Source organism: Oryzias latipes, chromosome 15 (assembly GCF_053564925.1).
Source record: "Oryzias latipes strain Hd-rR chromosome 15, Olatipes_Hd-rR_3.1".
NCBI lineage: Eukaryota > Metazoa > Chordata > Actinopteri > Beloniformes > Adrianichthyidae > Oryzias > Oryzias latipes.
The window spans coordinates 16,196,498-16,214,303 of record NC_136251.1 but is presented as its reverse complement, the minus strand read 5'-3'; the positions used below and the strand labels follow the sequence as shown (position 1 = coordinate 16,214,303).

The following is a 17,806-nucleotide window of genomic DNA, read 5'->3' as shown; positions in this document are numbered from 1 at the left end:
GAATCCAGACGTGAGTGACTGTAAAAGAGAATTTTTGAATGAGCCTTCACTCAAAATGCGAGTCCTCAGGAAGACATGCAGTATCAGCTGGAACAGACACACCCTCCACACAGCCCTTTGATGCTTCTGCCAACAGAAAAAGGCCAAATCAGTGTGGCACTGAGAGAATCGGGCCCAAACCAATCAACCGTAAATAAGCTGCACCAGGGTTTGCTTGCACATAAACTAGTACCCTTGTTTTATGGCGGAATGCTGAGAATGAACAACCTAAATAAAGACAGCTGTGGGTAATAAGCAAATGAAAGCAGGTGAGACTGTGACAGGGGGAAATCCAAGCCTGAAAATACAACAATATAAGATCCAAGAAAACATAACTGTAAAACAAACCAAAACAAAGGACACAGTCCTTTCAGAGGCTCATATTAACCCAGATCCCATTATTACTCCCCAAAACTCTGGTCCCAGAATTTTTTTTGTGTGTGCCAGTAATTCATTTATTTTCCAAACTGTTTCCCAAAACTGTTGCTGAACTGTTTTCATAAATTGTGTTTTTACCCGCAAATTTGTTTTCTATACTAACAATATTTTAATATACCATATTTTCCGCACTATAAAATGGACAGAAAAGACTTTTTTCTAAAAACAACAGTGTGCCTCCCAATCGGGGGCATAATTCTGGTTCAGCGTACTGATGTTGCGATTTGGAGAGGTACACGGTAGGGGAGCGCGTGTCAACTGAGTATCGGTTTTATCAATACCAAGGTGAAGTATTGGTTCTAACATGATGAAATCTATTCCTTACTGTTTTTCTTTAAAGAGTAAGGGCTTGAATTTACTTACGGAGTTCATCCAAGCATGGTGTCTATCCGTTTGCAGTGTTGCTAAATTGAGCCAACTTTATAATCCAGTGTGCCTTTGCAGAAAATATGGTAGATGTGATGTCTAGCCTTGAACAGCTAAAGCAGAAATTTTCAATGTCTCTTAGATGTTAAGGAAAAAACCCCAATGTTTTGGTCCTTCCAGTAAAAACAATCTTGAAAATGTCCAGGTTTGTTTTCTCTTCTTGTTTGCTTTTCCTCCCATTGTCACTTTCTTCTCTCACAGGAATATTTAAGCATATTGCGACTTAGTTTTACGGTATTTTAATTTTGTTCCAATAAGATTTTCTCAGATGTTTTTTTTGCAACCATGTCTTAACTTTCGCCTATCTTAGAATAACTGCGCATTGATGGAACATTCAGACATTCACTTTGTGAAACAGGAGTTTTGGACACACTACTGTTGCCCTTGCAATCAATAACCTTGTGAGTCCCTCTGTCGCTGCAGCCAAGTGATAACTCGCTTTGCAGCGGTCTATCTTTCAGTTTGGCGATTATCATCTTCAGGCTCGCTGGGTGTTTCGGTGAGCCTTCAGGGAGTGCAGAGGCAAATCTGGGCTTTGTTTTCCAACAAGCACCGCTTGGCTCTGAAGAGAAATTTGTGCCTTTAAAGCCTTCAGAGAGATAAAGTTGTGTATCAAGCAAACAGTTTAAGGAGTTATTCACCCTTTGTTTCAGCTTGCTATTATTGTTCCTTTCACGTTTGATTACATAAACCAGATCTTGATAGTTTGGGGTTGAAATTTAAAAATGGATTAAAACGGAAAAACAGATATGAAACTAATTTCATAGGTAAGGATATTTATAACATGTTTCTGTGGTATCACTCTCGTGATGGAGGACATATTTTAAAACAGTTACGCTTAAAATTACGTTTCTGAGTATTTCTTTAAGGAAGAAGAAGGAGCAGACGAAAAAATGTGTAGAAAATGTGATGGGCAGACTAATGCACCATAATACCATACTTTTCAGGCAACAATTTTTCCAGCCTGGACACCACTTTTATCTTCATTAAAGAAAAAAAAAGCACAATATTTTAACTCTAATTTTTTGGGGGCATGGCCATTTTTGGTGCTTTGCAAGTGGACACATGAACCTAGATTTCAAAAATAAAGAATTAAATATCTCTTCAGAAGCTTGTTGTCATTCTGAATATGGTGTTTTACCTTTACTAAAATACTCAGAATGATAAAAAATGGCACGTCCTTCATTTTATCCTGAATATGACCTTGCTGTGGATTAGGTGATAAGCAGAGCACATCTCCAGGCAAATGTTTTCTTTTGGAATAAGAGGAGAACATTGACCTGCACTGTCACTCTTGCTACACAAGTCTGGAATTATTATGACCAAAATATAAACACCTTCTGCCAGCTTCTTCTAGCTCTGTGCCAATAACATCCAGGTTTTTTCAATGTGGAAATGAGGCTGCGGCACATAGAGGACCTCCAACAATCCAACTAATGTCTTGAGTATGTACTGTAAATGTGCAGCAAAATCCTTAAGTTAAGTAGTTAAATTGTTGGTGGGATGAAAAACACTCCAATTTGATACTTCCAAGATGCATCTAATGAAAGGTTTGGTGAGAAGATGTTTCATCTAAAGTTATGGATCATGTGGTTCCTGTAAAAACACTCTATGTTTAGAATTTATTCATCTAATATATTCATAACATGAGTCTAAATAACATTCCTCTTATGATTTACTTAAATTCTCATGTACTGTGTTTCCAACTGTGTTGTGTTTTTGTGCTAAAATTATGTTTTTTTCTTCTTGTATCTAAAAATTGTAACACCCCATTGCTATACTAGCTTTAAATTGAGAAGGCATTATCCCTAAGTTCTTAACGAGTGTTAAATTCATGTTTAGTGAGAAATAATATTTCCGCCCCATTTGATTTGGGTAAATGTAAAAATAAAATGAACCCAATATTTCTGTAACCAAACATGCAAATAAAGATTTTCACATTCTCAAAAATAACCATTAAGTCTGTGAACATTTCACTGTTTATATATTGTTTTTCCCCAGTTAAACATAAGCAGGCCTTGTGTCTTGAGTATTGATGTTCATGGAAGGACACTTCCTTGTTAAGCTCTCTACAAAACCACATCATGAGGTCCAGATGTGGAATTGTTGCAGCACGACAATGAAGCACAACGATAAACTCTGCATATCTGCTTCCCTGCCACGAGTGCATCGTCTTCTCCTCATGACGTCATCTATTCTCCTCTCTCTCTTACTCTTCCTTATGCATCATCCAATCAATTTAAGAATAACAAAAATATATTACGCTCTCTTTATCAGCTGCATAACAACAAAGATATTCTGGCATTTTAGCAACGTTATAATACAATTTTCACCAAAGTAAATTCAAAACAACAGATCACATTTATTCATTCATTTGTTTATTTTTGTATCTTTGAGGAAAATTGTTGAATGCCAAATATGTTTACATGATTTTTGTACAATTTAACATTTTCACGATTAGAAAGGAGTAGAAGTGAAGAATAAAATTCTTATAGTTTATGCCCCCTTTTCCACATTGCATTTCTACATTTCTTACACCATCACCTGTGCTCAGATTTCACCGTATACAGTTCAAATAAACCCATCTTTTAATGAATATATTCCATTCCTTTAGCACTTGCATTCCAAACATTCCATTCAACAGTCAAGTTTGTACAATCTTATTTGTTTTGTTTTATACATCCGTTTAAATTTAATAATAATTTGACAACTTTTTAACTGACTCTCCTTGGAATTCCACATTTTTACAACTACTGTAGACACACACTTTTGCTTTAGTGTTGTTCCAGCAAACTGTTGTTTGACATTAAATCATCTCCAACGATTTTCATCTCCTGCAGTAAAAATAGAAATCTTTCGTAAGTCTTCTGGTAAATCTTTGTTTCTAGCTTTAAACATAACCAATAAGCTCTGCAATTTGATTACATTTTTAAGTTTTAATAAATCGGACTTAATTAAAGTTAATTTATATGATTTCTAAATTTAGCTTTGTGAATAATTTGGATACTTCTCTTTTGCAATAAAGTAAGGGTATTATATTAGTGTCATGTGTATTTCCTCACACTTGAAAACAATATGTAAAGTAAGGTAAAACCAAAGAGCAATATAACATGTGCATAATATGACATGGTAAAATATATTTGGATTTGTTCAAAACAAAAAGGTTTTTAGCTACCTTATTTTTTACATAAAATATATGAGACTTCCATTTATGTGACACTGTACAATATTATTATTTTTCCAACAGTCTTAAAATATATTAATGTACTTTTACCCTTTCTTGTCAGAAGATGTACTTTATTGAAAAATTTACACATGGTTACATTGAAATGCATTTTGTTTCGTTCACCAATGACCTTACCCCCGTCTTGTAACCCCTCTTTGCCCGTGTCACAGCTTTTTTTCAGGGCTCCGCAGTCAACCTTGAACTGAATGTGTGTATTTCTGTTGTCTGTCTGATCTTGTTCTGGGCTGTACTGAAACAAATTTCAATATTGGTGAATTTTTCCTTGTGGGGCTTAGTAAAGACTAATTCTATTGTATTCTGCCTTTTTTCTTTCAACTATTTTTTAACCATAATATCAGCCCTACTGTTTGGATGATTGACAACAGGCCCAGACTCAGTGGGGTGCAGGTAGAATATCAGGGGCAACAAGTCTAGGTGTGCTGAGAGTTTGGGATGACCCATCCCCCTGAGCCCCTAAAATGCATAGAAAACCACGCTGTCATAATATCAGTTCATCTATCCACACATAGATCTTGTAAATTTTTATATTGAATGCTCTTCCTGTCCTCTGCAATTACCAGGCTTGGGACAGGCAAGTTTCCTGTTAACGTTTTGCAGCACAGCTGATTCAAATGAATGGTTACCAGGCTTTTGCAGGGATGAGCTGAAGTGAATGTGCTGGAGCAGGGGACACAAGCATGCACTCAGGTGAGGTTAGAGAACTTACTTTCAATAAATGCATCGTTACTTTTTATATACTTTATGATTAGTTAAGAAAAAATTAAGTAATAGCATTTTAGATTTAAAAATAGGCTAGGTCTCCTTTAGATTATGTTTATTAAAATATCTAAAGGTTTGAAAAAGAACATCTATCATTTGCTGCAGATGAACTGTGACACAGAAGTCCATTTGTTTTTGCTGCGTGAGTCTTGCGTGTTCATGTCTTATTGAGACCATCAGAAATCCTTAGTGCTCCAGACGAATGCCACAGGCTTTGTCTATGATGTTTCAAGTGAACCGCCCCTTTAATCTCGTGCCCGCGCCGCTCGTGCTCGTGGCTTTGTGCAGGACTTTCCCCGTCAGGAGGCAGCTGTGGATCACAGACAGGCAGCGGACTGAGAGAGGCGCTGCTCCGTGGAGCGCTGGATGTCGCATCATCCGACAGCACAGCCGGCCAGGGGGCGCGTCTTTGTCTGGGAGCGCGTCCAGCAGAGGGGCGGCGCGGCTCCCTGAGCTCCGAGGTTCCATTTGGATCTGCCCGGGTTACAGCCTTTTAACGCAGAGGGAGCATCCTCCGGTCACGAAAGCGTGTTTCTATCTATCCTCCTTCAACACAGTGGAAGTTCTCCGGCGGGCTTGCTTACAGGGACGCGCCGCCGCGCGCATTCATTGATGGAGCTTTTTTTGTTGTTGTTTTGAAAAAGCGTTTCCGGTTCTTTTTGGGTCGTTCCTCATTAAAGTTGGATCTCCAGTCCCGGCATCCTGCTCCGGGCCGCTTGGCATGCTCTGACAGCGCGTAACCACCGCCTTTGCCGCACCTTCCTCACAGGCGCTGTCAGTGTCACAGGTATCGGGTACCTGAGTCTCCCATGACAGCCTGAAGAGTCCTCCCTCCCTCCCTCCCACTGTTTAGTTTTGCAGCTGGAGCCTCTGGAACAGCTATCATGAATGAAATGAACAGGCGGCGCGCGCGTAACTGGATCTACCTGGATGTGTGGAAAACCTTCCTGGGAGCGCTGATCTTTATCCACCTGGTGCAGCAAGCAGACTCTTCAGCGGTGCCCAAACAGTGTGACAAAAGCTGCTTTTCCGGGAAGTGTGTTAACGGGACGTGCGTGTGCGATCACGGCTGGGATGGGGATCAGTGCCAGCACTGTCAGGGAAGATTCAAGTAAGTTTCTCATATGTGCTTGTGCGGTTTTTTTCAGTGTCAAGCTCAAAGGAGTAGCTCACACAGAGTTTACTTAAATTGAATGTAGAAGCCTAAACCCTTTTCCTTGGAGACTGGAGATCTGACAGGACGACAGCTTTTTGCGTGTGTGTGTGTGTGTGTGTGTTTTATATTAAATTTGCACTGCCTCCTGACTACCTTTTTACTCTTCTGAATAAATATTTTCCCCAGAAAATCAAAATAAAATAAAAAGCGAATTGAAACTGATGAAAAAACATCTTGAAAAGACATGGAATTTTTTTTTTTTGGCTCCCAGTCAGATGCTGAATCCAATAAAAAAAAAATCTTGTTTTGCAATATTAAAGGCTTTTTGTTGTGTATCATCTTCAGATTTGAAGGATTCAGGCATGTAGCAGCAGGGTAAGCCCCAGGACAGACCAGGTTTATTGCTTGCACTTAGAAATATGTTCTTCATATACCACAAAGTGTCCACTTTGTAAACAAGTCGTTTCAAATTAGGCAATCTTCATTTCTTTGGGAAAAAATGCAAAAATTAAATCAAGTCTAAACGCTCAGATAATGTCATTTTGATATCAATGCTTTAAATTTGAATATGTATCTTTTTAATATTTAAATTTTTCATTTTTTTTATTTTTTCAATAGAAAATGAAAAGTAAGCTTGTCTGAGCATAAACAAGTCTAAAAAAGCTATAGCTAGCCTGATTTAAGCATATGAATTTATAAACCTTACTGTAACTTAAAAACCACTCTGATGAAAAGCATGTTTTGTTGTTTCTAACATGTTCTTGTGGCATTTTCTTATGATATATAAAGAAAAGCTAAGGTTAACATTGTGTTAAAAATTGTGTATTTCCTTATTCAAATCATTGTGAAACAGGACAAACGAAATAATGCAGTTGGAAAAAACTTGCAGGTGTCCGGGCTTCATTCGAATGCATCCGTTTGCAGACAAATAGATCCTTGCACGTCCTCGTTTTTCTCATCCGAGCTGCCATCTGGCTTAAAACTGTGCGGCTGGATGGTGCCAATATTGCCTGCTATTTTTGTTGCACTGTTGCTGTAGGCTTGGGGTTGTGAGGGGCTGTAAGATAGAGGGAGAGCATGCAAACAGATGGATGTCGGGAAATGGGGATGGGCTTATTCCATGCCAACAGTTCTGCTCACAATTTAGAGGTGAATTTCCAATGAATTATGCTGGTTTCAGATTTTGCCTAAAAACAGCAAAGTCAGGAGTAAAAGACCACTGGGAACGCTTTGACAATAGATTAAAAGATCATCAGAGTGGGACTTTAATTGGAGATTTCTGAAAACCAGTTGTTGTGTAATTGTCTTATCACACTTATTTTGCCCTTTTATAAGCACACTATAATAAGATTAATTTAGGGAACTTAACCATTCGACCTGATTGGGGATTTAGATAAAAATGTAAGACAGAACAAATAGTCCGGAATCAGTGAACTTGATTGTTTTTTTTTGTTTTTTACTTATAGCAAATTAGTTGAATCTTTGAGTGGAAGTTATTAAGCCCTCAGACTGCAGTGTTGCTGTGAAGCTGGGGGAAACTTAATTTTCCGCTTGCCATGTTAGATCGGAAGGGATTTTATCTTCGCCTGTGTTCTTGTGGCTGTGTTAGACATGGACAGACAGCTGGAATTGCAAGGCTTTTTGCATGTTACAACCACACAGCAAGGCGAGCGTCACAACTCGCCATCCCAACACCAGCCTCTGTAGTAGAAGCTTTGATCGTGGAAACTTTGATAATGAACAAGCTGTTGCAGGAGTCTGTGGAGAGACTCTTTTAATGTGTGCCTCTGAGGGGCAGACGGCTGCAATGGGATCACCTGTCAGGGCTGTCAAAAAGTTGAACTCTCTTATTTAAGCCCTTGGGATGTTAAAAAACCCAAAACAAATTAAAAAAACCAATAGGGCAGTCTACCACTTGTACAACTACCACTAGATCTGGGATATTGTGACCAACCTGCCATGTTTTTGTGACATTCACAAACAGAGCTGTCAAACTGGTATTCTGCTGTGATAGTATTATTTCCTGTTCCCATATGGCTAAAGAAGCTCTTTTAACGGCTGCAAAAGAACAGATATTTCCTCTCCTGAAGGAAAAATTAAATGAATGAATCTCCTCTATCTTTGCTTTGTGACCTTATTCGCCCCTCCTATCCTCGGGGGAGAAAGAAGGAACCTTGTCACTATCACCTAGACTCTGCTCTATCCAAGTATGGAGGAAGAAATGGCAGCACTTAAGTCTGATCTTTTCTCTCTAGAGGATTTTATCGATTTCTCAGTCAATGTGATTGTTGTGGGAGAGGTGGACAACAGACAACAGCTGTAGGCTAGGCAACGGTCAATACAACAGGGATGCACTCTCCTGCTTGTGGCTGGTTAGTGGCCAGTTAGTGTCTGTTAAAACTGAGTGGTTCATAAATGTGCTCTCTGAGGGCTTTTAAAAAAAACTGTGCAGCTAAATAAAATGCTTGGATGTGCATGAAAACAAATCCCAGTTTTTTTCACAGTTTGTTAGTTTACGATAATACAGGTTTTGAGACATTATCTACTAATTAAAGTACACCTGATGGGGTGTAGAGCATGTTTCATGCGGCTCTTTCAAACTGTTTCATACTTTGACCAAACCATTCCAAAATTTCTACTCACCCTTGTCCCATTCTGGCTTAGTCTTTACTTCTGACAATTGTCTTTCTGCATGAACGAGTGGCAGCCAAGAATTAGCCATCAGATAAATGTCCTCACCAGACCTGCAATCCTGTGACTGTCAGATCAAGCCTGTTAAAAGGACCATTCAGTTCCTGCTGAAAAAACTGACTTTAGTACTGATTTAAAGGCATCTCACGTGGTCCCATATCTTTTTACCTATTTTTTAAAGTTATCGGGAGAGCCACTAAACGCACCGAGTTTATGCAGAACAAAAATAAAATGGGTCAGAACAACCTTTTTATGTAAATATGGTGCGGCGTGACATAACCTTTTGACTATTAAGTCTTCATGCATGTAGATACAAAACAGTTTTCTAAAATAAATTGAAATGTTGAAATTGTATTTTTTTTTAGGGATCTTTGAGTCCTATTTGTTGATGCTGTCAACAGGCAGGGGCGGAGCTACAACATTAAATATGGGCAGGAGGGGGGCTAAAGATTTTGGAATGGTGGCAAAACAATTTCTAACAATTCAATTTTTACTATGGTTTTTATTTTATTTAAAAATGTTGCTTTAGTTATTTTTGCAATGCTTAAAGTATTGATGAGTTTGGAATCTTGGTCAATAATGATACTAATATTGACTTAAAAATTGGGGGAGCAAGTGTGGGGCAAAGCTCTTTAATGGGGTGTGGCACATATCCTCCCTTGCCCCCCTGTAGCTCCGCCCTTGTCAGGTGTTTTTGTAACATAAGATGAGAACCTTTCGGGGTGTTCTTAGGGACTTTTAGATAATAATGGTGGACACTGATGAAACAGTTTGGAGAAAGAAAATAAGTAAGACAGACAAAGAAAAAATTTCACTTGCACAACATGTATTATCTTTAGCATGTTTCATATCCTAAGCCACAAATGCACAACTCGTGATGTGTGTACTTTGATAAAAGATTATGCAAAATAATGAACCCCTATGCAGCTTAAAAGGTACTTATCAAACATGCATCCAGATAAAGCACCAACAGAAGTTAGCTTTCTAGCAACCATGGGATAAATATGGTGTGAGTGTGAGAGTGAATGGGTGTGTGATTGTGGCCCTGCGACAGGCTGGCGAACAGTCCAGGGTGTACCCTGCCTTCGCCCACAAGTGGCCAGGATAGGCTCTGGCAGCCCCGTGACCCCGAAAGGGATAAAACGGTAGAAAATGAATGAATCTATGAATGAATGAATGGGAGAAATATTCCAAGACAGCTATGATTACCAGGCTCAAACCTGATATAGCTCTTCCTAAATGTACACTACCATTCACTGTTGGGGAGATGCACCTACAGTCATGAAACAATATTCACAGTTTAAAGTATCACTCAGATCATCTTTTGATCTGCAGTAAAAGTTTTCTATGTGTTCCTTTAATTATAATTACACTATTTTTAAATCAGGTCACTGAGTTTTTTTGTTGTTGGATGAGATCATAGCAGAAGACAATACGCCCCAAAATTGATTATGGGTGCTATATTACTTAAGTTGGGGTTGCTAAAGAATTTGGGTTTGGAAAGCATGCACAGGGTCAGACCGTTTTCAGCCAAAAGTAGGAATAATGACAGATTAGAATGGTTTGTAATTGAGTTAGTGTTGTTTTTTAAGGAATGCAACTCTGCAACTTCTCCAGGTCTGCTGTGCTTTATTTACTCAAAAGTCAACCCATTCATTGAAGACAAAAACACACCAAACCAGACCTGAATAAAAAAAAAAAGATCTAGATAACAAGTTTAAAAAATTCTGAATGAAAGAAATTTCTTTTAATCACAGTTTTTGTGTGTGCAGAAAAGTAATTCCCACTCATGAAAAAACACGATAGACACAAAATCATTGTGAGTAGGGGTTGAGAATGCTTCCATCAACAGAACATAGTTTCTATTCACCATTATCTGTTCCATATGTCTGGATTTGTACTGTGATGCCCACATTTCTTTGAATGCAGAAGGTTTACTGAATAATTTTAGGTAGTTTTACTTTTATTCAGAATAAAGACAGAAGGTCAGCTCTGAGAACCATATTAGACTGAAAATACAACCTTGTTTAGAAAAAAAGCCTATTTCATAATTTCAAACATAATCAACGTTTAAAAGTTGAAGGTTTTGCTCAAGCACAGTGACCTTGTTGAATCTCTCCATCACTGAGCAGTAGGGCTTGAGTTCTGCTGCACACCTAGTTCAGTTTGGATCCGCATTCCTTGCCCTATTGGGAGAGCAGGCTGCGGCAAAACAGCTGCTGTGTCCTGAAGAAACTCAATATCATAGCTTTGGTGGTTGCTGGATCACTCCTGGGATGATCAAACAGCAAACAGACACACAAAAATGCTTCCGTCTCTCATTTCCACACAGACAAAGCCAATAACGGAGAAGAAAAGAGCAGGCTCTGTCTGCTTATTGATTTAAAGTATTGCCACCCTGTGTATTTTTACAGGTCTGCAGTCTCAACCTTTGCCTTTTAATACTGCATTACTCTTCTTTGTCCTATCTTTTTTTTCTTTTTCTTTCCCACGTGAGATAAGAATTTGTCTGTTAACCTTAACAGACAAACAAAAACCGATCATTATCACAGAATAATCTTGACCTTAGACTTCATTCTTTTCATTTAACAAATGTGTGGTTCTCCTTGTATCTCATTTTTCACATATTGATTCTCAGTCTCTACCTTTATTGAAGTGATACTTCTGGAAGTAGCACAGTATTTTCAGTGTTAGTTCGGCATGTGCAGTGACTCTGTTGTTTAAAGTTGTTTTATAGAAAAAGTTGCAATTAAAGCTGGGGTACTTTTTAATTCTGTCAGTTTTTGTCAAACATGTTTACACTGCACTGAAAAAGTCTCATTAGAATCCACACCTTGCTGTTTTACACTTAACTGGTAAACTACTTTGATTACAAAGTCATGTGACTGCTGTGAGGTAAAATTGGCAGAGATTTAAAAAAATTGTGTGTTTTAAGTAAATAAAAACTATATATAAAAAAAATAGTTTTTTTTTTACCTTCAATTGAGTTCAAAACCCAGAAAAGCTGTGATGTCATCTACATATAAGTTGTGGAAAGGCTGTTCTTGCTGAAAGAAAAACCCATTATAATTTTAACCGAAAATAAAGGTTGGGAGCATCATTGTATGGCCTGCAGATACTACTAGCCCTCGCAATCCCCCAATGACCTGACCTAGCTGAGTGGCTACTACATGTGCTTTATTCTCCCTCTCATCACCAGCCAACCTGGTCAGTATGGAGAGGAAATGGTCTCACAAACTGGATTATGTGTGAGTGATACTTGATTTGTAACTCATAAAATACATGTTACGCATGGCAACTTGAAATTTCAGCAGCTTAAAACTAACTACGAATTCAAAACGGCTCCTACGCAAAAAAATCTGTCACAAGAACAGGCAGACGGCTGGAACAAATTGCAGCAGGTTTATTAGCTTAGCTAAGTTCATAAAGCTAAATCAGGGTCAGGCAGGCAGGGGTCAATAACAGGCATGAGATCATCAGAGAAGAGACAAGGTATTCAGGATCTAGGTGAGAGTTGGGGCAGGCAGCAGGCAGCAGGCAAACAGGGTCAGGAGACAGAAGATCAGGTCCAAATACAACGCTCGGTAATGAGGACAGAGTGGCACAAACAATCCTTCGCACTGAGCTTCACTCAGTGCAGTGCTCAAGTATGCTGTGGTTGATGAATGAATGAGAGTCAGGTGTGCGGCATCCAGGAAGTGTGTGCTGGGGTTGCTGGGAGATGTAGTGTGGAAGTCTGCATCGAGCTGAGCGACTCTCCGCTTTCTGGGTGTCGATAAGGATCTGGTGCTTCCTGGTCCTGCTATTGCTGTGATTGGGGACCAGAGCTTGGTGAAAATCTCACTGCTAAGAGGGAGCGATGATTCTGGAAAACTTAAAACATTTTAAAAATTGATGTGTGTTTTTTACTTTGAATACTTAACTATCGGGGCATATCTGTTTGAGGTTCACTTTGGCGGTGATGAGGATGGACTGAATCAGAAATGAATGCATTAGAGGGACAGATTATGCTAGATGTTTTGTAGATAAAGGGAATCTAGATTGTGGTAGTTTTGAGAAGGGACAATGGTTATGTAAGATGCTGAGATTGGAGCTACCACAAAGGAAGAAGACCAAAAATGAACTTCGTGGACATAGTGGAGGAGGACATGGATGGTTAGTGTAAGCAAGGCGGATGCAGAGGATAACATTTAGTGGAGGTCAATGATTGGCCAGAAAGGGAGCAGCCAAAAGGGAAGAAGTTACGATGAGCATTAATTGCTTGTACGGCCAAAAAACTCATTTAGGGTTGTTGAACGCAGTAGTGTAGTAGTTGAAAAACCCATTCATCTACAGTTACCCTCATGGCAAAGAAGAGCATGTGGGAAACGCTTTTAGACTTACTGTTGCTAAAGCAGCAATGCGTCTAATGTGGCATACTGAAGTACATCTGTCTACTAAATGTTTCGGTTGAATAAACCTGAATGCTAAGTATATTAAGACAGGAGGCCACAGCAAAATGGGCTCACACATGTTTCTCCTCATAACTCCTATCTAGCATTACCAGGGCAACAAAAATGGCGGGCAGAATTGGGGCTATCCAGCAATATAGCTGGTAACACCAACTCAGGCGAGGAAAACAAAGATGTACATTGCTCTAACCATCAACAAGTGGATGCATCGGAATGGAGTGGAGCAGGGAGTTTGTGGCTTGCCATAGTAACTTGCACGCCACACTTTCAAGCTTTTACCCACACATTTTTTGCGTCTGCTCCTGCTCACAATAACTTGAATAAAGAAATACTCAGAAATTAAATTTGAAGAATTATTCTCTTTATATATGTCCTCCATCGTGAGAAAAATGTCACAAGAACATGGGAGAAAACAAAATTTTCATTAGTGATCTTTAAACAGTTTAGTATCTACCAATGAATATGCAGATCTAAATCGTAGAAAAAAAAAACTCTTGTGATCCTAATCAGTTAAGAAGCAAAAGTAATGAGATTAGAAAACTGTAGGTTTATGATTAGAGTGGAGAACCTGATTATGAATTTTGCCCCAGCTCATATGAGGATATGTAAAAATAGTGTTCAGAAAAATGCAGTTGTTCAGGTTAGGCTATGAAAATAAGAACACATCTTCCATCAGAAAGAAATGAATAAACACAGACAATTTTTTCCTTCCAAAATGGGATTACAGTTTTGGATTAAACCCATCCACTTCATGTCTGATTTAATCCGTTAGTAATACTGCGAGCTCAGCCCTCTGACGCTGTGCTGCCCCTGAAATCTTTTTTTATTTGACTGTGGACTCAATTATGGATCCTGGCCACCTGTGTAGTTCTTTCCTGAGTGCATGGCAGCAGTCTGAATGTCATAAATCATTTTTTTCTGTGGGTTTGGACTTTGTCCCGCAAATTCTATATACATTTTTTTCAGGTTACAGTATACTGAACTTACATTTACCCTGCATATTATTTGATAATCAAATCTATAGGGTTTCCTCCAATAAATGTCATTTTGTGTTTAAGTTGTTTTAAAATGTGACATGCGCTAGAAGTAATGCATTAAAATTGTGCTCAATATAAAAATGCACCTTTTTTCAGGATGACGCCATCCATTCAAGTTTTTAAGTGGTTTAGATGAACAGCTTTGTCCTTATTCTTCCTGCGTGAGTATTGTTGCCTGCAGCTCATCCAGCCCTGTACAGCCTTTGGTCCCATGAGGCAAAGTTGTGATATTTTTTACCAAGCAGAGAAGAAGAACCAGAAGTTCATTGTTGTTGCTAAATATACTTTGACACCAGAAACAAACTCTCTGTGCTTTGACAGGACCATATGAATGGGGTGGGAACTACATAGTGGAGTACATGTTAGCACTCTCAGCAAAAAGGTTCAAATCTCAGCAGGGCCTTTTCTATATCTAGTTTGCATGTTCTTCCTGTGTATGTATGGGTTTTCTCTGGGTGCTCAGCTTCCTCTTATAGTCCAAAAATATACCTCATAGGTTTATATTTGATTCTAAATTGTCCCTTGTCCCCAGGTATGAATCCGAGTGTGTGTAGCTGTTTTTTTCTTTATGGCCCTGCAATGGACTGGCGAACTATATGGGTTGGACCCCACAGTCATCCTAAAGTAGCTGGGATATGCTCCAGCAACCCTGTGGTCTATGACCCTAACCAGAACAAGCAGGTTCAGAAACTGGATGGATGGATGTGTGGCAGAGGCTTCCAGTTTAAATATTAAGTCAATATATAAACATAATCTGTAGTCCTACATTGCGATTTAAAGGTTGATGCACAAATCGGTCTGAACACAGAATAAAAAACGCACTGTTCTATAAAGGCTCACAATCTTCTATCTAAAAATTGTAACTCATATTTAAATCAAATGAATCTTTATTTATGAAGCACTTTTTATACACTTGAGGCACAAAAAGCATTAAAAAATGGAAACAAAATTGAACTTAAAAGCAAAAACAGGGAAATTACAACTTGAAAGAAAGGAGGAACCAAAAAAAGTTATTTTTATCACTAAAACTAAGACTAGAATAGAAAACCCAAACCTTCCCGTCGACATTTCAAGTAAATTTACTAGTACGTTATCATGAACATTCTATAAGAATTCATGAGCATGCAGTTTCTCTTTTAAAGGAAGTGGGGAAAAATAAAAAATAATTCAAATACAAATCTTCACTATAATGAAAACTACAATGTGGATCTTCCAACTGAAAATCCAAATAATCTCTTGTATAATGCAAAATTGCCACGTGAATGAAAGGATTATTATAAATACATTATTAAATAAGGATTATTATTTCTGGAAGAAGGTATACATACTGTATGTAATTGCCCTAGTTTCTTCCCCAACTAAAAAAACAAATAATTTTGTTGTAGCTGTAGCTACTCGTTATTATGACAATAAGGGCTTTGTTCATATTTCATCTAAATTTGCATTGCTAATCGATCACGTTCAGTGGCTTAGCTGTATTATTTTATAAGGTTGGAAAGTGGCAGGTAGCAAACTTTGGACGGGTGGCAAATGAGGACAGCAGATTGCAAGGCTTTTTACAAATGAAAGGATCAAAAATACGTCATTCAAACAGTTTGATTGAAGCAAATATTTTGAGGGGCTCAAGATTTTATTGAGAAGTATAGCTTTTGTCATTTTTTCAGTGCTCAAAGAAGCTTATAATGATGATTTCTTATCTTTGTAAAAAATACTAATACTAAGATTGACTCAAAAATTGGGGAGGGCTTTTTGCTGCCTCCCCATACTCCCCTTTAGTTCCCTGAACAATGAACAACAATGGCGGGTCTCGGCCACCGTAAAAAACAGCTGCAAGGGTTCATAGAATATGAAAGATGAGAAAATTATAACTTTGCTCTTCTGCAAACAATTTCAAATGTAAATTACCTGTTTAAAATAACTTTTTTGAACTTTAATTCCTCATGGAGCTTTTTTTACATTAGAAAAGTAAACTCTTAAAAAAGCTCTAGTACTCAACATATACATATTAAGGTTTTCTTGGTGTAATTCTATAACTTGTTCTTGGAGAAATATCGCTGTCAAGCATCATTATCTCATTTAACGAGTTTGGAATTACATTTTATGAAACTGCAGTTGAGTTTTCCTAGGAAAAAATCTGAACATAAATAAATAATAAAAACAAAAATGAAAGCATCAATGTTGTGCCTAGGGCTGTTTGTTTTGGTCAAACCGCTAAGTATTGTTAGGAAGTGTTTGAGATGTCTTAAAGGGATCTAAAAGCAAACCCATTATGTTCATAGTAAATGACATTCACTCCTATGTGTAGATGTCAGAGACACAAAGACACACTGAGAAGAAATCCTGAAGGCTCGGTGATTCCTGAGGATGAAGAGAATGGAGCCATTGAGTAGCAAAACAAAAACACGAGTGTTCGAGTCACAGAGAGGCTGAGTGGAGACAGAGTTTAGTGCTTTTCTGACATCAGAGTCATCATCTGCTGACACGGGATTCATCCTGTGAGTGTGTGTATGTGTGTGTGTTCAAGCCTGCTGTGCACAGACGATGACGCAGCTCTTTACTGAAGCTGCCACCACACTGTGCTCAGCTGCAGCGTGTTTGAACGCGTGTCTCTGGTAGCATGTGTGGGAGGGAGGAGCATCAAACCGCCATCTGTCCTGTTCCAGTTAATCCTGCCACTGCGAGAGTAAAAGCAAGGTCAACACACTGTTGGGTTGGTGGTTGAGTTACATGAATAATATCCTCCCTGGGAGGCTGTGGAAGCCTCACAGACACGGCAAAGCTTTGTTCTCACAGTGCTGTCATCTCTGCAACTCAGCGTTTTTTCTTTAAAGGAAATATTTCTGAAATGTCTGAGAGAAACGCTTGGCTTCCCCCTGGCATCACAACAGCAACCCACCCGCTGTGACAGCAAATGCAAAATCAGCCCCACTCGAGAATGGGTAACAGCTCCACCAACAGTTTCACTGTTGGTCCAGAGGTACAAGATAAAAAAATATTAACTTAAATAAGGCTAAAAAATGTTCACAAATGCATACGAAATATTTAAATGTAAAAAAAAATACTTTATTTTAGAAAATTAGTACCGGTACCTATTTGTGTAATTACTCAGTGGGGGAGCTAAATGAAGAAAACCAAATGGAGGCAAATATCTGAAACCAATTACCACTTTAACACCGGAGATGTCGCCGGTGACACCTTAATTACACATGCTCTTTGAAATATACTGTAACTCTTCTAACATTTATGCGATTAATGTGAATCGGCTAATTCTGATGCGCAATAAAAGCGGCTTTTCATATCTGCTTTGGACCGATACGCAACACAGTGTGACGTCTTGTATATCGTTGCAAAAGGCGACAAAATCTGTGGATTTCTGTTGATTTCGTAAGCACTTTACTTCTATAAAGTGTTATATTACGTCTTTTTCTGTAGTTCAAGTTTTTCACGTTATAAAATGACCATTCAGATGCCTTAAAAAGGATGTGAAGCCTCCTTGCCCCTCGCGTGGAACATTCAAAGTGTTTGACAGATTCTCCCGAGCCCGTTTTCAGTGGAAGGGATG

General features: G+C 38.5%; 1 protein-coding gene across 4 annotated transcripts in view; it reads left to right on the top strand.

Moving 5' to 3' along the window:
* Nucleotides 1-4,767: 4,767 nt before the first annotated feature.
* Nucleotides 4,768-17,806, top strand: part of atrnl1a (attractin-like 1a) — a 287,490-nt gene continuing 274,451 nt past the window's right edge. For 3 of the 4 annotated variants that reach the window (XM_078931509.1, XM_078931508.1, XM_078931511.1), the window contains exon 1: nt 5,186-6,020. In XM_078931509.1, the coding sequence (XP_078787635.1) occupies nt 5,794-6,020 (227 nt within the window). In that variant the 5' untranslated portion in view covers nt 5,186-5,793. Of the gene's footprint in view, nt 4,838-5,185; nt 6,021-17,806 lie in introns of those variants that run through there. The other variant, XM_078931510.1, reaches the window with a different exon arrangement.